This window comes from Malaya genurostris, chromosome 2 (assembly GCF_030247185.1).
Source record: "Malaya genurostris strain Urasoe2022 chromosome 2, Malgen_1.1, whole genome shotgun sequence".
Lineage (NCBI taxonomy): Eukaryota > Metazoa > Arthropoda > Insecta > Diptera > Culicidae > Malaya > Malaya genurostris.
In genome coordinates, this window is record NC_080571.1 from 244292452 (window position 1) to 244320168 (window position 27717).

Genomic DNA, 27717 nt, shown 5'->3' on the forward strand with positions numbered 1-27717 from the left:
GACCACTGGCGCGTGATTGTGAGCAAACACTTCTGTGAACTTTAATTAATAGAGAGTAGATCTGGCCTTGCTATGAAAAATTTGCAAGGAAAACCGAAAATTTTACGATAAATTGTTTAATTTTGCTGATTTTGCGTGTCCACGCTTCATCTACGAAAACCATACAGCAGAGTGCTCACCGGCGTGTACACCTCTGTGAAAGTATCTGCATCCACCTCAGAGAATTTATTAGATAATGCTCTAGCACTTTGGTGCGATTCAGTGGAAGAGGTAAAAGAAAATAAACAAACGCACTCATGATGCGTGCACACTTACACAACAGTGGTGTATAAATGTGAAAGAGAATAGCTCTCGTTGAAGTTGTCAGTGCGAGGGGAGAAATTTTGCTTGCTCTTCGTCACACAGAGGAGATAGACATCTCTGCTCGAAGGTGTCAAGCCATTATTAACGCTGAAGGGGATTGGACTTGCTATTAATGCATTTGCATGCAAGTTTTTGATCTAATAAAACAATATTCAAAAGTATTTTCATGTTCAGTCTTATCATTTTCTCACAACAGTGACCACGCTCTTATGTAACAGATTGCAAAACCAACACATAGAAATAGGGAATATTTTCAGTGATTCTGTACACGTTTTATTCGCTAGTAAAACAGACATTAAATAAGGATGGTTATAAACCATCAGCTTTTTCAATTGACTAATATGAGAGAGACATATGTGTGCATGTTGTTTAAGACGGTCAATTTAATCATTCAATTTATATCCAAATTGCTCTTATAGCTGATTTTGAAGCCTATAGCGAAATTGTCCATTCTTTGTAACCGAATTATTATTATGAATTTTTATATTCTTACGAATTTCGTGTATCCAAACTCAAACAGCCAAAACCGAGCAGATTTAAAAAAAAAAATTTAATTTATTGTATCCTCTTAATTTTAATGTATGACGTGCATTACTATATGTTCGAGATACCAAAATTTACTAAATATGTTTTGACACTTTCCAAAAGGTACCCCTGAAAATACAAGAGTGCGAATATTTTATGTCCTAAATTGAAAATATTTATTTTCATTTGATCTTTTACATGTTATACGTCAGTCGTGGCCACCATTTCACTTATAGTGGAATTGCTTTTATTCCAAATTTTGGTAAGATTCGACAAAAATTAGTTTGTGTTTTGTATATTCACCTTTTTTATAATAAATATATATAGTATTTTCGGAAGAGTGTAAAAGCATATAAGTTTTATTTTTATTCATGTATTCCGGTTATGTCTATGACATTACCCACCCGTCTGACTAAAAGTAAATTGGTATGCTTCGCGCGGCCCGCTAGCACACCTCTTGTAGTGACCCTACAACCAGATAATAGGGGAGATAAAAGTCGTAGATCTGGCAGCGAGGTAAGCATATCTGGCACCACTTGCCTTTTCTATTATGTGCGAGTAACCTTTTGCATGTCGGGTTTATTTGCTTATAAAGTATTACACTTGTAGCAAAAAATTAAATGTATTCATACAATTTGCTCAAAATTAATGAGAAAACATCATAAAGCATATGTAAACTATTTTTGATGTTTCTTTCAAATATCATATACTCACTATTTGATATCAGTACTCCCCACTGATGATGAACAAAGAGCATCAAGACAACTGTAAACCAGCATCCCTTAGAATCCCTTTTGACAGTTCAATTGGAATCGCAACAATGTCTCTGCTGATCTCTTGGTGTATGGTCACTAACCTCTAGTGTAGAGAATCAAAAATCTTTGACAGTTGTTTGTTTATATAGATCAACAGATGCAAGTAGTGATCAAAGTAGTCGTCGATCGCATTCAGAAATGACGTCAAATGGAACTCGAAACAAAACAAAATTGTACACAAGCACCTGGATAATCTGGAGTGGTCCAATTCCAAGCTTGCTAAAGTGCTGAAGATGCCGAAAAAAACAGTTTTACGAGTGATCAAAACCTACAAGAAAACCCTAATACTATGTTCACACTATGAGTTAAAACGAGTGTTAATGTACGATTCAGACGATCCGGCTTCTTCCGTCACCGTCACCGGAACGTCAGCCTCCGTCAAAATTAGTCAAACGAGTTTTCCCTTTGCGCATTCACACGATCCAGCAGAGATCCGGAACGTCAACGTCCGTCAACGGCAAGCTCCGTCAACATTTCTCCGAAAGAATATTTGACGGACTGTGATTATCGCACACATGCACGATTCATATGATTACGGTATTGAGCTGACGTTTGTTATGTATGTATTCGGTGTCAAGATCCCACTCTTAAACAAAATATACCACATATAGGTAATTAAATTTATCAGTAGATTTGCAAAGTACGTTACGTTGGTGAGTGGAACTCATTGTTTTGTTTTTTCCTCTTTCTAGCTAATTTTTAAAGTTATTTATTCGATTAAAAGATAGGAAAACAACAGATTGATTGGCTTCAAAAGCTCCCAGATTTTGTATTAGTGGAATAAAATTGTGCGAAACTAAGTTCTTAAAATTCTGCGTGTAAGAAAATGACATGACGGACACGGATAGGAAACCGGATCGTGTGAATAAGAATGACGGTGACGGACGTTGACGTTCCGGTGACGGTGACGGAAGAAGCCGGACGGTCTGAATCGTACTTAACTCTGACTTCATGTTTTACACAAAATAACATGTTTTACTTTTGCGTTATTCCATATTCAGAAACGTCACATTAAAACATGTTTTCCCTAAATAACATGCACGCTCTTTGAACATAACTCATGGTTTGAGTTGCGATTGCTAAAATTCATAAACTAGAACAATATGTCAAAATTTGAGTAAAATAAACTCGTTGCCATGAGTTCTTTCGCATTTTTTCATACATTAGAGTAAGCGAAATAAAGAATGCAAAAATACGCCATTGCCGTTTCTAGATCCGGTTTAGAAAACATGAATCAACGTCAATCATGAATGTTTTGTGGTTTCAATTATTCTTAGTGAAAAGCGCAACATAAAGATATCAAAATAATTCAATTTTGACTCCAAACCGTTCAAAAGGAAACGGTATATATTATATTATTGAATAAAAAAAAAAAAAAAAGGAAACGGTTTTGAATCACTATTTTGCGCATTCAAAAGAAAGAAGAATAACTTTGTATATGAAAATTAACGAAGAACAATTTCTTTATTTCGAGAGCAAGGAACTCAAATTCTGAGTTGAACTTACTCAAATTTTGAACAAAATATTTTTTTCTTATTATGAGTTAAAATTACTCAAGTTTTGACAATTTCGTCCCTTAACGCAAAAATGAGTTGATAAGTGGTAACTCAAGTTTAGAGTATGTGCACTTTTTATGAATTTGAGTGATGTGTCACTCAATTTTGAGTTATGTTCAATGAGGGTGTGATATAATTGTCAGTAAAGCACAACCCTGCTAGCATTTTCCTTCACTTTTCGACTACCCAGTGAAATTTGTCGACCCGCATAAGTCCGATCATCGGCCCGATTAAGCACGACATGGGGCCCATCGTAGCGCTTCGATCGGCCCGTCATCGGACAATTCTGCACCATTTGTATCAACCGCGTCGACCTAAAAAAGCTTTATGTTTACATTATGTATCGCTAGAGAAATAGAGCGAAGGAATATCAAACAAGGCTTTTTCGAGCCGACGTCTCCCCGATAGGGTGTGAAAGAGTGTTAAACATTCTTTTGTTTCGATCATAGAGGCTTTAACCTTTAGGTCATTCGCCTCTTAGGACCAGAAAAACTCTGGCCCTATGTTCGATATATCTCATCACCTGAGTATCAGACATCCGCTCTCTGCTTTGGTATATCTTCACTCTTTTGTTCTACACTATGTAAGCTCGAAACGCAATCAAAAGCTTTCGTGCACGATGCGTCCGATGTTCGGATTTACTAGGTATGTCAATTGACAAGCTGTTCAACAACGGCAGTTTTCCATCAAAGTAGCCATGTAATCATAACAAAACAAAACTGAAAACTGGTACCAACGTTGCCAGGTATACCGATTTCTTGGTATTTATACAGATTTTTGACCTTCCTACCACAATACAGATATGTACTCCCAAAATACCGATAATTCACGGATCACACAGATAAGTACCGATTTTGGTTTTTAGCTTGAATAGAAATGAGAAAAGGTTGTCGTGGGACCTTTTTTTCAGTTCACCTCTTGGTGACATTTTCTACTACTTATGTAGAAGAGATTCTGATACCGATATAATACAGATAGATTTTTGCGCAGAATACAGATTTTTGGAAAAATGACCTAGCAACGCAGATAGGTACAACCATTTTGCTTAGTGTGAACAGTGCGGTTTTAACTTTATATTACTATCGTTAAAACATGTTATTTTCGGCCGGTGTGAACATAGTTTTATTCCATATTCAGAAACGTCACATTAAAACATGTTTTCCCTAAATTACAAGATATAATTGTCAATAAAGCACAGCCCTGCTAGCATTTTACGTCACTTTTTGACTATGTCAATTGACAAGCTGTTGTCGAAACTGTTTTCCATCAGAGTAGCCATGTAATCATAATAAAACAAAACTGAAAACGGATACAACTATTTATGTTTTTTTATTGAAAGAAGGATTTTTTGGTAATTTGTTACTTTAGCATATTTACTTCACATGATAGTCAAAGTGTTGAAGTAATACACCTACGATTAACTAACGTGATGTAAATATCAAAACCAACAAATGATATACATAGACAGTTTTTATATATCGAAGAACACTTTAAAAACTGGTTCTGAGAGAAGAATTGGAAAAGCGACATACTATTCATACCAATTGCTCCACGGCATTGTGGAAAACCTAGCGTCTTGAAACCGAAAATGCTTCTTGAAATTGATGTATTTCAATTGGATATTTTCCGGATGTAGTCAATGTAAATTTTTCTTTTTTGCCTCCGATCACGAATCGAACACCAGCACAAATTATAAATTTTGAGCCCTGAATAGTTGAATAAAAATGAAAATGCAACACAAATACTAATTTTCTGCGACGTAGACATTTTTGAAATTTGTTTCTAAATAAACTCAATAACAAACAATATGCCATGCGTATAACGTAATCCAGGTGTGAACAGTTCGTGTTTTACTTTATATTACTATCGTGTTAAATCATGTTGTTTTCTGAAAATGTGAACATAGTATAAGCAAAGATAAATAATAAAGACATGTACGTGCATATAAATATTTGTGAAAAATGTGGTTCGTTCCCGGTACCTTCTGAAATGACCGCACTCACCGCTTGGTGGAGCGCGAGAATAATTGCATTGTTATCATTTCAACCAAAGTGTGCCATAAAATCTTAATATATACAAATGAGCTACCGAATCGAAAGGGTTCTCACGGTTTGACGTTTGCATTATGAATGTATGATGGGAACTCAGCAGTGCAACCAATTTATCACCATTGGTGCCAGTTTCACGGAGGACCGTAGATGTCCGCCAAAAAAAGTTCGTGACTGTCATGTCTGGAATTTCGTTTGTGGTATAAGTGTGGAAAATAACTCAGCGGAACTACGAAAAATCTAGGAACAGTTTTCATCAGCTGCGCAGCAAAATGTTCAGATGCGTTAAAGCCTTATATACGCATTATTTGCTTATATACGTCCAAGTGATGTTTAAAGTGAACAGAAAGTGCAACTCTGTCAAGTCACATATTTCCAAATTTTTCAACCATTCGAAATCAGAAATGTTTTCATGTACTAACCTTTCAACATGTACTGCCATTTTTTCTACAGCACAGACCAGAGATCGCTCGCTATAACTGCCATTCCAAAAACCGGCGATATTTCTGATATAATCGACGGTTACGACTTTTGCCTGATCGAAATCGTAGGTTATTCAATTTCGTTCAAACCGTTGCTGAACGCGAGCATCCACAAGAAAATCATCTCATTATTGTTGGCAGTAATAATCAGTGCAAACAATTTGTTAACAAAACGCGTAGCTGTTTCATTGAAAAATATAACGAATTTTAGGCAACAATCATCCCGCCCGTAGGCTCGCGTGGAACTCGGTGGGAAAGTTTAATCAATTTACGATGAACAGTTAGTTTTAGTACCGGTTTAGGATAAACGTAGCAACTATGCACTTGTGCAGCCACCTGTGCGTCGGTTGAAACCTGTTAGAAAAATAAATTTCTGTTCCAAAGTAGATGAAACCTTTTTATGGGTAAAACTCTGTGGGGCGTGGTTTCTCAGGTATAGTGTTCATAACGATGAAAGTAAAATTGATACTGAAACGATGATAATACAATGGATGAAATGCCGTGTGAAAAGTCAAACTAAACGGAAGATATACACTCGGTTCGGTGTTTGAAAAGGAGCAGAGACGTAATTGACGCAGAGAGCGAAAAAAAGCAGGTATTTTTACACACTCATCTCTATTGTGAAGGTGAAGCACCGCTTAATAAATTAATAATTCATAGAGAACACATAGCGTCACACGTCCACTTATACGTTATGCAAGCAACGAAGAGCAGGATGATCGATTCGCATCACATGAGTAACTGCAAATACGACATAACCCACCATGAAAGCGTTGATGGATAATTTGCAAACATTTATCAGGTATTGAGGTATTTTCCTGCCTTCTCTTCAAAAGATGCGTAACATTTTCGAATCTGTTATGTGTGTTATTGCCTTGCCACGCAATGAAATCAGCTTCATTTCTGAGATATTATCAATGCAATAGGAAAGTATTTCAGCAATTTTAGCGAAGCATTTCAGCTTTTTTAATAATGCAAAACTTTTTCATAACTTTCAATTTAAATTCAAAAACTGGAAACTTCTTCTATTGCCTATTTTCATTTGAATCAAACAGTTTCCGTGATTTGGAATAATTTATTCAGCGTTTGTGGACTTACCATTCTCAGATTTAATACTCGTGATAGGACGAAATCTGGTTGGCAGCTCATTGCAAATGGTCATGTAAACCAGTATTATGTCTCCTGAACCGGAAGCCATTAAACGGCTAAACAGTAGCTTTTTAACAATCTTACAACTTGAGCGAAGAGAAAAAAGTACGTTTGTTATCTATTTCACTTGTACCATTATATCATCGGAGTCGAAAGTGGCAGCCATTGAAATGGATCAAAGACCCAATAGAAGCTCTTAAACGTGTCAAAAGATTGATGAATTCGGTTCAGCCATCTCCGATAAAAGTGAGCGGCTTGAAAAATCTAAGAAAGCTGCATACAAATAAAAATTTTCCGATCTCGTCGAGCAGAGGCGAATGGCAAATAACACTGGGCTCCGTGGTTCCGATAAAACTACGGTTTTTACAGCAGAGTGATTACATAAATGGATCGGAGAAAGTCATCGGATAACTTTGCATGCGTTTTATTATTGCATATGAACCAAGCAACCGAATCGACTGGTGACCGATTTTTGAAAAGGAATTTTTGAAATGTTGGAACCTCTGATTTTTTTTGACAATTTTTTCTTTTATTAAACCTTATATTAATGTCGTTTTTGTTTTTAAATTGCAGTTTGGTGTAGCTCTGTGCAATGGAATCGTTAATTGTAGTCAATGGTTACTGTTTATGTTTTCGTCATTTTTGTTCGTTTATTCATGCCTCAGTGTAGCACTGCACCGGTGTAGTGCAAATTAAAAACTAAAACGCCATAAGATGAAAATCAGTGCAAAAGCGGCGCACAAAATCTCAACCGCATGAATTGAACGAATCATCGCACAAAGCGTATTGTGCAAAACCGGCACATTGAAATACGGAATACTTTCAGCGATTTAGCGCAGTGGGCTTACGACACGCTCTGTTCGCTAGTAAAACAGCCACTAACGAAGGTTAAGACGATGGTATATGGTTTTAAACTATGGGTATGTATAATTTACTAATATGAGGGAGACTGATTGATGCACATGATACATTTGGTCATTCAATTTATAATCAAAATGTTTTTATAATTGACTTTTTACTCATAGCAAAAATGTTCACTCTTTGTTACAGGTCGGAATCTTTGGCAATATGATAATACTTCATCTAGCAGATTCTAACTATGCATCATTTTGTAGAAGAATTGAATGGTATTCAAACAGAATCTTATTTAAATGGAAAGAAAACTGACTTGTAAAATGTTCGCTAAAAATATTTAGTTTTATATGGGCCTATCATATCAATATTTTAAACTGATATATGCAAGGTGAGTGGCTTTCTGGTATTTATCCATCCCTTGGAAAGCTTGACAAGTGATGAAAAATCATTAGTCAATCTTTTGGATAATACTGTTGAAAGGAGAACCGTCCATTCCTTGCTTCACACAGTGGCATGTTAATTTTAGATTGGTGATGAAATTTGAAGTAATTGTCAAATGGAGCAACTCTTGTTAGGATGGTGGCTACTTACATACATACATCACGTGAGCTATTCCAATTTCAAATTTCCACAGAACAAGTATGCTCTGTACAAATGTATAAAGTATAAACTTCAAGCTATTTTACACAATTTATTGTATTGAAATCGAACTTTTCCAAGAGGTAGGGTTTAAATGATAAAAAAATCATCATTTTTGAGAATTTAAAAAAAAACAACAAAATTAATTCAAATGTTTTGCATAGTAAAAAGCATCATTCGTACAACATATTGTAATTTTTTCGTGGAAAATATTGAAAAATAAGTCGGAGAAGAGGTGAAGAGAAAGTAAACAAAGAGAATCTCTCATTGTTACATTCGTCGTTTTGAACATTTCATACAGAATCGTTCAATACTGGCTGTTATAGGGATGCGAAAACTCGAAGCAAATGCTCCTGATTCCATATCACTCTTGAGGTCAATCTATCGAACAGAGACAACAGATCTCACTCTAACTAATGGTTTTAGTATGTGAGATCACCAATGAATCTAAGATAAATGGCGGTACCGTTACCCTACTACATTTGAATTTACTCCAGTTAAAATCGATTCAATGATATATGAAAAAATGAAGTGTGCTCCATTTTGGAGATTTTGACCACTATTTCCGGTACTTCCGGAACCGCAAAAAAGATACCGGTCTATTTAAATTCGGTTTAACGGTAAATTTTGTACGCGGTATTTCGTATTGTCATTTTCTAGGATGGCTTGAAAGTTAAAAAAACTTATCAACATATCATTCAGGAACTGGAAGTTGGGCTTGAGCAAAATTCAGCTATTTTTATGGGATTATCAGTCTATTTATTTTAATTTGGTATTGTGAAAATCTGACATGAGTGTAATGGTCATAGACTATCATGATCTGAAAAATATAGCTAATTACTTACTTTGCTAGCCAATTTAAGGAATTTGCTATTCACCACATGGTAACTTATCAGAAAGAATACTCTTGAAATTGACATTTTTACTCTAAACACCTAAAGAGTCCCCCTGGTAATGGACTCTTGATTCAGTTTGATCTGAATAAAGTTAAAGATTTTCGTATATTTGGATAATAACTCGAAATTTCTCCAAATATATCCGACAACGAAAAGTCATAATTCATCCATTGTTGCCATCGACAGAAAAGGAAACGTTGTAATTCCACCAAACTGCAGCTGAATTTTGTATGTCTTTACGGCCGATTGAGTTCATCCAAGTTGAACTTTATAAATAAACAACCTAATCAACACACACGGTATGCAGTGTGTCTGCAAAATGCACATGTTTGGTTTGCGCCGGCAGTATCATCTAATGTTTCCATTCGCTTCCAGTAAGTATTGGACACGATTGCGAAGAGTGACGACTGCAGCAGCACCAAAACTTACGCATGCATTCAGTGTTTGATTTAACGTTTGCATTGCGACGAGAGGTGATGTTGGGATGACTTTCATATAAGTTCATTGCCGCCACCCGCCAAGTCCAAAACTAAACCGTGAACCGATTGCATTTGTTAGGGTGATTAGTTGCGTCTCAATTTGGCTGTACACAACCATGTTAATTAGTATCTACTTAAAAACAGAGGTACTGTGCTGCTTGATTGTTACAAGCAAACAAGTTACAGTAAAAAGGTTGGCCAAAATGTGCACCACCCTATTTGAAGTGCAAGGTTCGTCATGCATTGAACAACGTGAGTGCAGGATGATGTGCCGAGAAAGCTACTACAAAAACAACCGCATATGGTTTGAATTGCTGTGGCGGCAAACAGCACATAAATCATGTCCAAAACCGGCTGCCAAGCATGCTGCGAAGATGGAAATGCGAGTTCAACAGCAGGAAATGTTTGTTTTAGATCTAATTTCCATACACCTCTTGAAATAGTGCCACTCATGAATATATCCAAATTTTAAATTTACTTGGAGGTAGAGCATTTCAACAACTTGTCGAAAGCCTGCTTGCTTAAGTCCTAATCTCGGTGAGTGTCCTTTCATCATTTCATGAATGACTTTTTTTCGGTCTGTGACTCGTTTTGTCGTTTTCAAAATTTACCCTCTGAAAGAGTTGATAAGTTTTTGATCGTGAATATCTCTTGTTGTACCTAATGTATCAACATAATTTATGCTACATGCCATCGGTAATATGAACATAATCTTATGATCAAAATTTTCAGTTGTATAACATAATCTCAAATAATTCAGAATTAAACTTTCATGAAATGTTTGGTATCAACGAGTATCAAAGAGGTACCAACGAGTATGCATCTGTATAAAAGATGAAAACTCCACTTTATCCCATCATTTCCTGAGCATCGCTTGTCAAAGTGAGACATACGGGAGATTAACATCGAAAACCTAACGCTTCTGGAATAAATCGAGCGCCGAACAGCAAAATTGTGTCGAAGAACAGTTGCAGCCGGGCACACAGAAAAACCACACCAAAAGCCTGCCAGTGAAAGTTGTCAGTCGTCATGGGAGCGCTGCTCAGTTAAGTTGTTCGGACTTTGAGTCGGAATTCATTGAGTTCCAAATGCACCTACTGATTCCGCCCGAACTGGATTTTTTCATCTTTGTTGGAATACAATTGGAAATCACAATAAATTCCAAGTCAAAGCCAAGAGCTATCCCAGATCTAAATGCAGATCATGTTGATCGTGACAATTCAGGGCACTTTTCAGTCCCACAGATCATCATTTAGAATTAACTGAATTTTCTACATTTCCTACCAAAAACATCAGATTCATCAAAATGAATGTTGAAAAAGTTTGCGCCGTCATGAACACATTCAATTACGACAGCAACGCTCTCACGCAATGCGAAAATGAAAGTATTAATGTAGAACACATCGTTATACCAGTATGAGTGTCGCATCGAAATATACCGCGGGAAACAGGATTGCCACATTTACGGATTAATCTGTATTTTATTTCTCCTGAAAAATACAGATTTAAATGTTGCGAAAAGAAAGAATCTCTTGACACTGCTAACATTTATTTAAACCGATTTTCACTAACTCAGACACAAATGCAAGATTCATAAAAAGTTCCTGAAATTCATTTGGATCCGACTTCCGATCGGAATAACATGGTGTTATGTACCAAAAAATTGAAAATAATGTCACTCACTTTTCTCTAATATTGCTCAGTCGATTTAGACTATCTCAGATGCAACTGAAAGGTTTTTAAATACCATACGAAAACGCGATTTTTTTTTCAGGACAATCTTCCGGTTTCGGAGATGCAGGGTGCTTAACAGTTCGGCTGAAAAGTTCGTATCGTTTAATAGAAACACACATTTTTTTGCCAAAATTCGTTTTTATTATTCAACATAATTGCCATCAGAGGCGATACAGCGATTATATCTTCCAACTTTTCGATACCATTTTTGTAGTACGATTTGTCCTTTGCCTCAAAATAGGCCTCAGTTTCAGCGATTACCTCTTCATTGCTTCTAAATTTTTTACCAGCGAGCATTCTCTTGAGGTCTGAGAACAAGAAAAAGTCACTGGGGGCCAAATCTGGAGAATACGTTGGATGAGGGAGCAATTCGAAGCCCAATTCGTTCAATTTCAGCATGGTTTTCATCGACTTGTGACACGGTGCATTGTCTTGATTGTGAGCTCACGCGGCACCCATTTTGCACAAAGCTTTCTCATATCCAAATATTCGTGAATAATATGTCCAACACGTTCCTTTGATATCTTTACGGTGTCAGCTATCTCGATCAACTTCACTTCACGGTCATTGAAAATCATTTTGTGGATTTTTTTCACGTTTTCATCGGTAACAGCCTCTTTTGGACGTCCACTGCGTTCATCGTCTTCGGTGCTCATATGACCAGTACGAAATTTTGCAAACCACTTACGAATTGTTGCTTCGCCCGCTGCAGAGTCTGGATAACACTCATCAAGCCATTTTTTGGTATCGGCGGCACTTTTTTCATCAAAAAGTAGTGTTTCATCAACACACGAAATTCCTTTTTGTTCCATTTTTTTCACAATAACAAAAGTAGCTTCACTCAAAATGCAATATCTCACAAACTAATAATCAGACAGCTGTTTAATTTATACACGTATCTTTTGAAGGTTGGTACTAACTGAAAATGGTATGGATTTAATTCTAGTGGCGCCCTCTCATAGAAACGATACGAACTTTTCAGCCGATCTGTTACAATATACAACAGACTTTACCCTATAACTTTGGAGCCGGCAGTCGGATCCGGATGAAATTCAGGAATGCCGTATCCGACCACGAGACCTTGTATTTGAATCTTAGTTTTTTTCAGATCAATCTTCCGGTTTCGGAGATGCAGGGTACTTAGACTGTAAATGTCAATTTCAGTACGATTTTCATAAGTGTGATGTGCAGAATTTTGTTTTAAATTGGCTAGGTATTTTATCTAGTTTCCAGTTTTTTTCTGGCCAAATAAAATTATATCAGATTATTCTAAAATCGAATTCATAATTAAAATCGCAGCAAATTTAGAAATTCTTTTAAATTGAAACTATTTTAAATTGTAGTTCATATTAGTTAATGGTTGAATGAACCGAATTTCGCTATACCGGTATCCAGTTCCGGGTCCGGAATTAGTGGTTAAAATTTTTGAAAGTGGATCTCACTTCGTTATCATTATATCAATAAATTGATTTTCACTAACTTAAATTCAAATGAAATATGTAAATTTAGTAAAATTATGCAAAAGAAATCTTCACCACGATATATGAACGTACTGTACCAGGGCTATCATAATCAGTCATAATCATGTGTGAGTTTGAACAATGTCTTCATAGTGATATTTAAAAGAATGAGTATTTGATTGCTATATATTGTAGCGGTATTTACAATAGTGGTCCTTACACGAGTCAATACTATTGTCAATACTCAATATTGTCAATCATTCGTCAATATGTCAATCCCATTTGAGTGCACAAGTTTATTCACTCAATCAATAACATTGTCAAAAATTCGAGTATTGACTATGATAACGCTTCATGTAAAAGGCGTAAATCATTTTGATTGACAATATTGATTTGTGCTAGCCCCGCTAGTGACAAGAGACAAGACAAGAGCGGACACTCAAATCAACACACCGCCTTGCACACGAGCCAGCACACTAGTCGACTCGCGAACTGGTTCTACGATGTACACAACTCTCGATCTAGTAGCAATACGCACATGAACGTGTACTTCAGACTTCGTGTGCGTATTTTCTGCAGGCTTGCGTATTTCATATTTAAACGAACCACAAGCTCAGTCGATGCGACTCTCTTTTCTTGCAAGCACACGCTCAAGAGTCTAGTTTGGAAAAGCACAGCACACAAGCTTTATAGGCACTCACAGCAGGTACAGTGCAACTCGTGTGCTCTGCTTGGGCCTGTCATTTTTAATAAAAAAGTAATAGAGCTTTCAACTGTTACTTAATTTTGCGTATATTTACAAAATCTAATGAATGGTAGAACAAATTATTTCTTTACAGTTAGTGTAGAAAAAGTTTAAATTTTTGGAACCCTTTTATTAACACTACCAAATAATGAGTTAACGGCTATAGTTAGCGAACTGATTTCTTCAGCAAAGTTACCAGAAATTACATTGTCTACAATATTGCCGAAGACGAAAACTGTCTATTTGTTTCTAGTAAAAAGTAGTGAAGACAGCTCACACACATAAAACCACTACAACTTTGCAGAAAATATTCAACAAGGAAAAGTTGACAATACGGCTGCAAAATAATTAAAGGCATGATGTTTCAGTTTTGAAGCACAGTGAGATTGGAAAATTATGGATAAGTTTACCCCAGTATAAAACGTATATCGGTCGGAAAAAATACGCAAATGATCGTAGTCAACCAACGTTAAAGTTTTATTATTTTATAGTAATCGACAATTGAAATGTACACGATACTTCTTTCGTTAACAATGTAATAAAGTTCATCTAAATTGATTTTATTTTTCAACAGTAATTGCTATAAAGAAAAACAAAAACTATTTTCAGAACAAATACACACTGCATTGTTCCAGTCTTGCCTTTGCAAATCTATCAAGGTTCTTCAATTTATCGTGTATTCTCACCACCGGAGCGGCAAATTGTCTTCAATTAAAGAAGTAACATGAATTGAATTGAATTAGGCTGGCACATTTTGAAGACAAATAAGAAGGAAAGAATAAACTGCAAACAATGATAAAACTTAGTTCTGACTTCCCCTCGAATGTCTGTTGACGATCGAAACTATACGATATATTAGGGAAATACAAGTCGTTGATAGCAAATATACACACAGTTAGCAATTTTCTACACCACCAATCAAGTATTACTTCGCTCTGCCACAGTAAACACTCGTCGAGTTCGTCTGTGTACGCTGAATGCAACCGTCAGGCAGTTGCTTACAGGCCGGCCGAAGATGCACGAGATTACACTTGGCCTCTGGGTGCCTTTGAAATTAAAAATTCTCCGAGTAATAGTCACTGGCTTCGCAGTAGTTCACGTTAACCAATGAAACAGTTTGTACTGAAATAAAAATACATGTGCCTCTGGTCCTTATCGCAACGTGTTCGCCTTGCAGCTGCCAAGTTGTCCCTACTTCATGAAGTAATGTGCTAGTTTTGCGAAGCGCATGAAATATGATACTATGCCGACGTTGACAAGAGTGTCCTACTAACCTTCAGTGACACGGCCGCTTTTCGGGAATGTATCTGTCACTTTCACATCCGGCATTTCCGAGATGGAGAAGTGAGCCATCCTGGTTGACTTCTTCTCTCGGTCGAAAAGGGGCGTCAAATATCTCGTCTCACAAAAGTGCACTTTTCACTTTCCGCTGGAAATTTTTCACCGAGCCGCACTTCCATTAGCTGTGGATTTTCGAATTTCATTCAAAGCAATTTTTCACGGAAGCTCGGAGCACTCATTTTGATCGTATTATTGCCACTGTCGCTTTCCAACTTTTATTACGTTCTGCTTTGCTGGAGCACGTCGTAAATAAAATGAAAACCTTTGTGCTCACCCCGGACATTAATTTGCAACTTTTACCTCATGTTTCAGCACTTTTTTTATTTGTTCTCTCACTGTGCTAAATTAAATATTTTCACTTATCGAAGGTCCGTACTTTAGTGCCGTGTAACTAAACCCGCCGACAGACGAGAACGAGCAAACAAAACTCATAACGTTTCCGTGAATCAATGTATTCTATTTTTCTCCAAAGTACTACTATTTATGGCTCTAGATTTGTATTGTAGAACAAGAACGGTACAGTGAGTTGTAACCGCGTTTGAGTGCGACCGAAAGGCTGACCCGACTGTATGGTACGACGTTCCGAGAGCAACGAACAGCAAACAGCTCATTATAGGCTGCTACAGCGAGAGAAGCACACCTAAGCAGGCTATACAACATTCACCCGAGCATTCACTCGACTCGAAAAATGGTCGGACGGGGGAAATTCCTCGCACAACTATGACAACGACCGGCTGACAGATGCCTCGAGAGATGGAGATGGAAAGAGAGAATGAGCAAAACATGACAATAAGCTGGTAGCATAAATGATGCCACAACACCACACTTGTATATTCATGCTTCCATGTGTAAACCAACCGATGCCAGCTGATGGTTTGCTTGCTGCTTTCGAACCTGAAGGCACGCAATGTTTGTTACGTACTTCATGAATGAACCACGCTGCTGGAAACCAGTGAGTGCGTTCAATGTTCGCTAAAGGAGACTGGTGTATCTGAGACGAATTGTGCATTGATTGAACGAAAAATTTCTTTTTGGTGATTAATGGAATTAGTGATCGATACCCGAAGTTAAGTTTTCAAACGTAAAATGTTCGAAAAGTGTTAATATAATTTCACACTTAGAAATACATTTTAAGGAATTATATACAAAGTTTGACCTAAAAAAAAACTAACATTTTTATTGCATACCATAAAATTATTTTGAAAATGATGTGCTGTTTGAAAGTCAGTAAGTCTTTGCCAACATCGATTAGGTTAATTTTGCTCAAAAAGGGGGTTGCCGTGTTCAAAACCCGAGTGAAACCAAACCATGTTAATAGCGGAATCCGTGCAAAAAAAAACACGTAGAATATTACATTCAGTTTGCAAAGCGTAAACAAAACATAATAATTTCGGAAACCCTAGAATTCGATCATCCCACGACAGAAGTGAGCCAATGAGAACCTCTTTTTCCTCACTTTCTCTTTCGATGGATATAAATTTGTGACTTGAAAGTTATGCGAAATGTTAATCGTCGAATATTAAATTCAACCGGTAATTTGCGAATGAAAAAATAAACCTAAAGATACTGTCATTTCCAATTAGGCTCTTTGTCATGAACCAATAGATTGGGTTATTATTTTGTTCCTGTTAATTTAGTCAAAGTCAAAGTCTTGGCATTACATTCCTTTTGTGAAATTTGGCCTTTCTGTTTCAAAAGACTTCGCAACCGATTCTTAGTGTACAGAACCATTGCTAGTACTATGGATCCTACTGACACTAAGAATCCTTCCAGGTCGGGGCTCGAACATACGACAACTGGCTTGCAAGACCAGTGTCCTATGCATTGAACCGCCAACCCGGGACCTGTTAATTTGTTAATGTTATTTGCGGCTAATAAAGACTGTTTTTCAAGAGCTTGCTGATTTGAAATTTAAATAAAACACATGCCAAATTTCTTTTTGTTTTGTAGCTAATTTTCTGGCATTTAACATTTAAATATGATTCCGATAAAATGGCCACCACGACTATTTTTCACAAAAGGTCATTTGAAGGCGTATTTCAGCAATTACACGTTGAATATTGGTTTCCAAAGCATCAATCGTTGCTGGTTTATCCACATAAACCAATGACTTCACTTATCCCCACAAAAAATAATCGAGTAGTGTCAAATCACACGAACGCGGAGGCCACTTTACCAGTCCATTTCTCGAAATAATATTGTCATTGCAATGTTCTTTCAATAAGGCGATTGTTTTGGCCGCAGTATGGCACCATCCTGTTGAAACCACATTTCATCCACATCCCTATCTTGATAATTTGGCAACAAAAATTGATTAAACTTGGTTCTGTATCTCAATTGAAAAAACAAACCTACCAAAAAAACGCCCATTATAATTGGAAACTAATAACAGTTTAAAAAGTTATTTACCTTCCGGCTCGAGCTGAGTTGTCCATATTTTTCGATTATTTTAGAGGATGTGAAAATGTTTGTATTTCCGTGATTTACAAATCATCGAATGGTACATGTTTTGTTTTTTTTTCGTGAAAAATTCCTTCAACATAAATCACTACGTAGACTTTTTTTCTAGCAAGAAAATGAGTCGTAAACTAATTTACGTTAGGAAATTAATTAAAAAAAAACTTTTTGTTTGCTTAGCGGGTTTTTAATTGAACTGCTGAGTGGCATGGCAGTTCAGCATGAACTGCTATGTACTGATGAGCCAAAGGCGAAACGTAAACACAAACATACATTCAAAACAATCATGTACGTGTGATATAAACTGGTTATCAGAACCAAAACCCTAGATAAATGATTCCTTGTTTACTTTCAATGTGAATACGTCGCTTTTTCGAAAATTTTCCTGCTCAAGAATGGGTAAAACTTTGTTTTGAATATCTACGTAACAATTTATTTTTTTTTAAACGCCTGCGGAAATATGACAATTTAGTATAAAATTTTCGGTAGCACGAGATAACTAAACTAAATAACTAAAAATTGAAGTTTTCTAAAATGTTTGGTGTCAACGACCATATAAGAGACGACGCTTCTTATGTAGTGAGCGACGATTCATTCCCACGTTACCTATTTGGAATTTGAAACGCTTCAGCCATTCCAGCCTATGGTCGGTTCAGGTTCAAAACTCATTTCCAGAAATCAGGTCCAAAATACAAGTCCTGAATTCAGTTCCGAAATCAAGGTACAAAATTCAGTTTCAGGTTCGAATATCTGCTCCCGAATCCAAGTCCAGAATTCAAGGATGCGCATGCCGATTTGCTCTGTGTGCTATATGTTCGTTCTGCTGATCCTCCGCAATACGAGGAGAATGCATACAACACTATTTAACCGGCTGTTTTAACTATCAGTAAATTAAAACATTGAATTAAAGAATACTGAAAAGAATGGAATACTATTTCATATTTTCTTCCACTGAAATGCTAGTGTGAGTATTGCAGGGATATGTACCGGTTCTGGGTTGGAGGTTCAAAGCATAGGGCACTGGTCTTATAAACCAGTTGTCGTATGTTCGAACCCTGATCTGGAAGGATCTCAGTAGAATCGTAGCACTAGTCATGCAACGGTTCTGTACACTACCAATCGGCTGCGAAGTCTGTTGAAACAGAAGGTCAAATTCCACAAAAGGAATGTAATACTAAAGCATTGCTTTGCTGTTCTGCGGCTGGTAATTTTTTTACTCTCATTGTTCCACCTTATAGTCTGCAAACGTATTATTTAAAGAGAGCCTTTCCAATTAATTAACGTCAGTATTGTTTAAATTTGCGCTGTGTGCAGTTCGTTGATCAAAAAATTTGCTTGCCTTTTGTCCACCAGATATCAGTGAGAAAACTAGAAGATGTATTTAGAGCGTCATTCGCACCGAACCAGAGGCGATTACTTTCTATACGAAATGAATGCATCAACCCAATTGTTGTAAGAACTCAAAGTCAATATCAAAGAACTATTTAATAATGTCCTCCATTCAAATGCTAGTGGTAGAATTAGTTTATTTTTCACCATCTATAATTCAGTGGCTGGGCATTTTTTTTATCTCTCTTGTTCCGTCTTTTTAAGTATGTGGTAGAGAAATTTGTCATGATAAGGTCGTACTTTAATTTTGGTGCACCGATACCATTTTAAAAGCATTATTCACACAATTAATTAAATAATGAGAACGATTATCCTTATTCGGATGTGTGAAGTTAGCATGTCAGTTTCATTTGAACTCATATCGTCCTGTTATGTCGCTGACTTGTTTATTTTTTTGCACGGATTCTCCGAACAGAACGATTTTTTATTACAAGAAATATTTCAAATAATATGGACCTATTTTGCTTGGTACATTCCATCCCCACTCCCCCCTTCTTACCCCCTGTGTGAAATCGGAATTGGGTGTATTCTCTTTAAATTTAAAATATTTACAAACTCATATTATGCAGAGAATAATATAATTGGGTGTCAGAGAATATGATTTTATAGATTTCATTACCATTCGAATGTCACAAAAATGTTTTATGAATTGATGATGATGATGGTCCCGCCTCATACCCCTACAAAGGTGAGCTGGACGATTTATCTAAATGATAAAAAATATTGCATCATATATTTTAACCAGTTAACTAAATATAAAACGATCTGGTTATTCCAGCAGGTATAGATTCTTCTTCTAAAGTACAACTGAGAACAAGAAAACATTCAAATATTTCCGATTTACTATCCAGTGTTATTCAAGAAAATTTCTTACTCGGGAAGATCCTTGAACAAATCAAGAATCGAACCCGATATCTTTGTCAGTATCAGACAGTAATTCACCTGGCCCTTCCCGCCGGACCAGTTCATCGCAACAAACATCAGCTACGATGAAGTAACGAGACTGCGGATGAGCAGTGCCAAACCCAATTCCATCAACAACTTCCGATCCCGATTATTTACGAAATATAATCAATAAATCATTAATCAAATCTTACAAAGTCAAGATTCGAACTCGACACGTAGAATGCTAAAGCTCTCAAAAATAAAAGAGAACATATCCAGTTCCAGTCATATTCAATTTCCAGATTGCCTCTACCTGCTTTGCGCGCGCGAGGCTCATACTTTTGTATACAACTCATTTTTTTTTCAAGTATTATCAAACAAATTATTAAAAATCCATCATCATCATACATAACATAACAACCTAATGCGTCTTACTTGAAAAAAAAAACAAAATAAAATTAATACAATCTTCGTCATTTTACACAGTTTTCGAAAAAATCAAATTGCACTAATTCATTAAAGATCTAATTACAAAATAGATTTTATGTGTGAAATACACAATTTTTTGAACTCCCTTAATGTTGCAGCCCGCTTGATTCATCCTGGCATCGAATTGAAAAAAAAACTAATCCCTTTGTACAATAACGAGTTTTGCGATCTGGCTGACAAAAAGCTTGGTGTTCTCGCATCAGGCGCATTTCTAGTATTGTACCTATGCAAATCACTTCCTCTTTCAATCCGATCACACAAATATCGAGGCAGCATTCCATTTAAGATTTTGAAAAATGAACACCATTGTTAAATAATATACTCTCTGTTTCACTGAAAGCCATTGTAATGCGTTCAATAGAATATTAGAGGAAGTATATCTACTACATTTCAAAATCAATCGCATGACCTTATTTTGCAATCGCAGTCTCAATGTTTGCGTATTGTTAGCAAGGAACAGAATCGATGAGCAGAAGTCAATGTGAGGAGAGATTATTGATTTATACAGGAGAATTTTACTACCGGTCGTAAAAATGATTTTTCAGGCGGCATAATACACCGTACTTTTTGGCAACCTTCTTGATGATGTTGTTAGCTTTTCATCATTTTTTTGTTGAGATTTGAATTTTTTTTGTTGAGATTTGAATGTTAGCTTTTCATCAATTATAACTCCAAGATACTTCAACTCTCTAACGCGATCAATAATCTCTCCATCAATTTCAATGTTGGCTTCACGTCCAGTGCTTAAAGAAGAAATAACCATATATTTAGTTTTTGCGACATTCAGTTTTAATTGCTTGAATTTCAACCACTGAGCCAGAGAATGTAAGTCTTCGTTCAAATGTGCAACCGCTTCATCCAAATCATTAGCTGTAATGAACAGAACAGCATCGTCAGCAAACAAATTTATTTCACAAAACCGTAAAACTCGCTTCATGTCATTTATGTACATAATGAATAAAATCTGACCTAAAACACTACCCTGTGGCACACCAAGTGAATTACCCTGGAAACTAGACACAACATCGTTGAAAACAGTTCTCTGAGTTCTATCAAATAAATAGCTTTCAAACCAAATATATGCTACTCCTTCGATATCAAAGCGTTGTAGTGTTTGTAACAGTATAGGTCTAGAAATTGTTTCGAAAGCGCGCTTGAGATCCAAGAACACTGCAAAAATAGTCTCTTTAATCTCGATTTTCTCCTTCCATTTTGCTAAAACCAGGTTTAAAGCGGTTTCGCAAGATCTTAGAATGCACAATCGGGGTCCTAGGGCCATAGAGCAGTACGCATCCTGGGGTCACTGCTCATGAACAGAGAAACAAGGAGAAAGAATCAGCAACGGCCCTGATATGTGTCGTTTCGGATAAAAAACGTAATAAGTCCTCAGAATATCAGTTAAAAAACGCTAAGTGTATGTATTGCGTCGAATGTAGAAATAATTTTCGCTTCAAATATATAGTTATATTTTTATAATTTTTACTTGCATGATAATATACATCATAATTTCCGATAGAACTTTGAAAAAATGAATTTGTGACCAAATACCACATTTGGGCAAAATGTCGACAAATTTTCAAGTTCAATTTTTATGTAGAAATTACAAAAGTATCTGTTACAAAAAAATTACAATGATGATAAACAGGTGTACTAAAACGCCAGAGTGCAGAATATTCAAATACCTTTCATTTACAGTTCTAAAAAAATGTCAAGGAATATGGCCCAAGGCTACCGGCTACACACACAGAAATTTGCTCATTTCGTCGAACTGAATCGATTAGTATATGACCCTCAGCAGTCCGGGCCTCTTAAAATGTTCAAAAATTTGAGCGTATACGCGTATTATTTATATTTATATGAAACGCATCCTTTTTCATCTAAAAATTCGCATTAATTTCTTTTTTAGAATATTTATCACCTTGAAGTTTGATTTTTGGACAAACGTATATTTTTTCATATTTCTTTTACCGTACACTGGTTTTCACCTCATTGATCATTCTCTGAGGAAGGAAAAAAATTCTTTTGGGAGACTGAATACAACTTACTTCGGAAAACGGGCCACGATTTGAATACATATTTATAAATAAAATGATTTTTCGTCGATAGTACTACCAACAATATCTTTTTCGCATTTCAAACAAAATTTCCCTTAAAACCCTTAGAAAGTCACCAAACTTAGTTCACTTTTTCTCACATACTTCGTATATAACGCCTTAAATTTCGTTCATTTATTGAACTGTAGCTTTGTGGAAAAGTTTTGTTGTAGATTTCAAATAATTGTGGCATTGAATTTGTACTGTATGTAGTGCCCTAAATGTTTCCTTAAACATGATTACTACAAGCGTCGTAGTTAATTGTGCGTTCCGCAACTGCATTAGATTGTATTAGACAAGTATTGAGGATAATAACAGCAAACCCAATACTCCTAAAATGCTATCAAATAGATTATCATCAGGAGGATTCGTCTATTCGAAGACTGTAATTAGTATCGTGCGAGCAGGTATTGGCGTGCCTGATTAAGAATCAGAACCGACTTCGTTCGGTGTACTGTCGAACATCCGGAAAAAGAGATTGTTTGAGGGTGCTTCTCAAAGTAAAAACTTGATTGCTTTTCGCTTCTCATACAGAAGTTGCAGGCAACGAAAATGGTCAGAAGCCTCATAAATCTTACTGAGAAGATGTTTAAACCAGATAACGAAAATTACGTCGATTAAAAGCACCATGACCTATCGATGTAGCTCCTGTTGCTCCTGGAAGGTGGAAAATTGAAATCACTTTTTTGGAATGGTCCTCTCTATCACTTGAGGCAAACTTCCATTTGAACATATTGTAGAATTCGAACCGGTGATGGAGTATCGGTTTTGCGTAACGGCACGATGCCATATCCAACCAAAACTTATTGTCACCTGTCGCTCCTTGAGGCATTTTTCTTTATATACTCCTCGTTTATTGTGCCGGTTGGAATTAGCCGCATCCACAGATCGCCGGCAACACAGAGTATTTCTTGGTAAATTTGTCAACCATCTTCTTCCCGAACTTATTCGGAACAACCAGGCGGGACTTACAGACGAAAAATTCCAGGTCGGAAATTTGGGCGGCGTCCACTTTGAGTGTCTTTTCGTCGTCCATTACTAGGTGGATGGAAAAGTTGACACTGGCTTTGTTCCGAATCGTAAGATTTGGGTTACATTTGAAGTAATCCTTCACCTTCTTTGCGTTCACGAGATTGCATTTCTTCCGCTGGATCTCCTTGAACGATTTTACCATACGGAACATTGACGATTCCTAACTGTTTCGTGAGCCACCTGTAAGACTGGCCAGGATTTTCCATTACCGAACCCATAGTTTTTAGATAAAGCACTTCTTGTTTCGAAGCCTTCTCGATAATCACTTGACAGATTGAGACGAAATTTCGAACATGTGAATATTACACTAGATTTTTTCCCTCCATTCGTTTTAATAGTTCGTTTGGATTCATCCATTTCCTTCTAGTCTGCCAAAAAGTAGAGTTTCGGCATTTTAAAATAGGCATCATTCGGGCAACGATCTTTTTGTTAGACGTCAATTTTCATTCACCAAGACCCAAGGAAATAACAATATGCTACTTGGGTCTGATTTGGTGAATACAGTCGTCATGTCGTAAAAATTAGAGCTTTAATGTAGCCATCATAATTACTTGGTGTTTATTCTCCATTTAAACGCAGTACCCGTCTAACCACTTACTTTCACACACATACATAGTCCTATATAAAAATTGGTTTACTGAGTAATAGCATAGCTTTATTTTCTATGTGGCAGACAAAGAAAAAGCAAAAAATTACGTCGTAATTGAGTGTTTTTCTAATTCGAGAAAGCCACTGACGTAACGAAATTGATACGCCCCATACGCGCCGCTAGCGTTGGAAATCGAGAATCTTTGATAGTTTACACTTCTATTGAAAACAACAAATGCAAGTTTGATCAAAATAGTTGATCGTGTTCAGAAATAACGTCAAATGGATCTCGAAAGAAAAAAATATTGTGCACTACCACCTGAAAAATCCGAAAGGGTTCGATTCCAAGCTTGGTAAAGTGCTGAAGAAACCGAAGTCGTTTGTCGAGAGCTCAAAGCCTACAAGGATTCTCTGTGTGTGAAAAGAGTAAAACTTGAATCATGGATCGTCAGCTAAGCAGCAAAGTGTTGGGGTGCGTTACAGCCAACCCTAGTCTTTCGATTCGAGATGTGCCCAGAGGATAAAATGTCAACTTTCAAACGGTGCGGAACATACTGGCCAGTGAAGGATACTAATCGTACAAAACTAGCAATCATCCGAACCGGCAGGGTTCCGTGTTTAAAAAGCATGCAAGGCTCTTGTGCGACCGTGTCCCAAGTAGTAAACATTGTTCTAGTACGGATTTTTTTAACTCTTCTCGCAACGATTATGTGATTGGAAAAGCGCACTTTTCTTGTATGATGTGTAACAAGTTTATTGTTTCATATGTTTCACAACAGTAATATTTGCTAAGTGGAAACCGGAATTGAAGCAGCTCAAATGAACTTGTCGTACAGTCAGTTGAAAAACCGGATTTGGAAATTAATCCATTTAAGTTGTTGAGTTGGTTTCACAAGCAGTAATATGAATTAACTTTACATCCCTTTCAAAAACGTGTTGAATCAATTGTCTAACATATCTAACCAATCTGAAGCAATTGTGAAACATGCCAATTATAGCAAGTTTGAATGGCTTCTTGGGGTTTTTACGAAACTCAACGGGCTGCAAACATACATACGTTAAAATCGATTTTAAGCAGCCTCGCGATTGTACCTGAGGAAAGATTCCCGTTCGTGTTTGCCGACAAGTTCGCAAAGAATACAATGATTTGACAAGTGATTTGCCGTTGTAGCATGAAAACGGAGCTCTTCGTCACATCATCGATTATGTCATCTCAAGTTTACATCTAAGAATTTTTGGGACGATTTAGCCAGTTGCCACTACTTCAAGATTAGTTTTGTCCCCAAGCTAATGAATCTTTTATTTTTAATCCGTTTATTTAACCTCGGCTATGACCTTCCGGTGGTAGTTCACTGAGGGATAATGAATCCTTCCCGGAATTTCAACCAATCGAAAAAAGCGGCGGGGCAGTCAAGGACATTCAGCAAATGCGGGCAAAATGGAAAAAATGTCCGTTTCCTCTGTGCGGCGCTGATGGGCTCCTCTGGAAAGGAAAGTCCGAAATTTCGTTCTAACTAGAGAAATGTATCCATCTAATTACAGCATTGAAGTTTTCATACAAGCATTGTGAAGCAATCATTAATAAGCATTTTGAACTTGTTGGAACACAAATTACAATTCCTTTTTGTGCGTACCATTTTTGTGTTAGCCTTTATTACAAATTAGATTAGAACTTTATAAACCAAATATCCACTAACCTGAAGTTCTGTTCAACATACAAATGCGTTTAACACAGAGAAATAAACAGTTCGTGCATTACTACAGCTGTAACCAAACAATTTCAGGAATTATAGTTGTGTTATTTCTTTGTACTATCGTCTGTTTCTGGATGACATTTTTATACAAATTTTTATGGTCTTTGACTCACAAGCAATTTTCTTTCACAGTAATTAGTTTCTCCACAAAGCACAGTATATTTTAATAATGTTTCGTCTTTAATTTTTTTTTCCTATGTAGTGAAATCAACTTGCCTTGGAGGAAAAAAATACGAAAATGTTATTAAAAACTAGGAAGGTCCAGTGAATCTTATCCTTTTCTCAACAACCAAACATAAGCACAACGAAAAGAAAATATTTATGTGCACTTTAGTGAAAAAAAAGGATTAGTTGTAACCAAAACCACAAAATGAAAACAAAAAGAAGTGAAACAATTGAATACTTATCCAATTTTATATATGATTTGTTTCGCAAAAAATAAGTGATGAACGATTAAGAATTGAAGGTAATCAAGCTAGAGTGAAATGAAACAATTTTACCACACAAATGTTAAATTTTCAATATCAATATAATCAGAAGCTCATATATTTACAGTTTTGGGAACGAATGCTATGAAAACAAAAATTGTTTCAGGCGAGGTCAACTGCGATTCGTACGGAAACGCATAAATCGTTTCTCACTGAAAAGCAATCGTCAAACATGAATCACTGATGGTCATTTGAAACCTCCACATTGCACAAATGGCACGATCCGATTTCCCGCAGAAAACAATCTCATTTTCACCAATTAACATCTTTTCGTCTATTATCTCAACTCGAATTCAGTATCATCATCACTATTTCGGTTCGAAACATGAAGCCATTTCTTGCAAACGATTCCCATCGCCAGTCAACCGCACACAAACAGCCAACACTGGAACCCCGTGAGTAAATGTTGGCAGTCAAACACTCAAGAAGCCCACTATTACAACTTGCTCCAGATAATCCAGAGAAAAGATTCTCAAATTTCATGCGGCGTTCAATCGACTCAACTCTTCTCAACACTCTTGTTCTCTTTCACACCGTTAAGGTCAAATTCTTCGGGTACGTTGAAGCGCGGATGAGAAATGGACTCGGCAGTGCACAACCTGACCACATTCGAGGAAAGAAAAAAAAAAAATAACAATCACAGCTCTTGGTGGGAAAATCTCATACAATTAAAATTGGAGAGGGGTAACCGGGTGGAGCAGAATTGGATCATAAAAGAGGAAGAGTGAGAAATGGAGGTTTACAGCTTGGTATCGAGGCATACATCGAAGAAGGCGAGCCGGAAAAATTCTCTCACGCATAATCGGGACGGTCCAAAGTCATTACAGTCCCAGGGAAATTTTATGCAAATAAGTTCAACAACGTTGTGTTTGTTGATTTGTTGTTTTTCTTTTGTTTGCAACCTCAATAATTTAGTTGAATGATAAAAGTAGAATTTAGAGTGAACTACTTTTTTTTGGAAAACGTTTCTAAAGTCTATCGCCGTCAGTGAATGTCGTTGTTGCCGATCACTTCTATAACTTGGAGTTGTTTGCTTAAGCTGCTCTCGTGGATAGCACTGTCCATTTTATTCTTTGTGTTATCCAGTAATCGGAATGCTTGCGTTACATCACACACTTATACACAGCACAATAATTACGCGTCATTGAACCTTTTTCAGCGGGTGACTTCAACGAACTAGGTTCGTCACTTGTTATCCTCTTTCGGTGCTTTTCATTAACGTCATTGAAATCGATTGTTCGATTTCACCGTGTTTCGGTTTTCAATCAACCATAAATTGTACAACATTATTTTCCATGTACCTTTCACAAATCACCGATGAAACAGGTAAAAACACTTTTCAACAACTTCAAGCCGGATATGATCCTTCTACTGCCAGCTCACCTACGATAATGACTCTTGTGGCTTAGCTCCTCGAAATCTAACCAACACCAGCCTAGTCCACACTGTTGTGCC

General features: G+C 36.6%; 1 protein-coding gene across 4 annotated transcripts in view; it reads right to left on the reverse strand.

Moving 5' to 3' along the window:
* LOC131428456 (probable serine/threonine-protein kinase DDB_G0280133) overlaps nucleotides 1–27717 on the reverse strand; it is a 40108-nt gene extending 12391 nt beyond the window's left edge. The window contains exons 1-2 of one of the 4 annotated variants that reach the window (XM_058592415.1): nucleotides 27564–27717; nucleotides 15021–15576 (exon numbers count right to left, since the gene is read on the reverse strand). In XM_058592415.1, coding sequence (XP_058448398.1) covers nucleotides 15021–15099 — 79 coding nt within the window. In that variant the 5' untranslated portion in view covers nucleotides 15100–15576; nucleotides 27564–27717. Of the gene's footprint in view, nucleotides 1–15020; nucleotides 15577–25717; nucleotides 25991–26327; nucleotides 26640–27563 lie in introns of those variants that run through there. The other 3 variants (XM_058592416.1, XM_058592417.1, XM_058592418.1) reach the window with 3 other exon arrangements.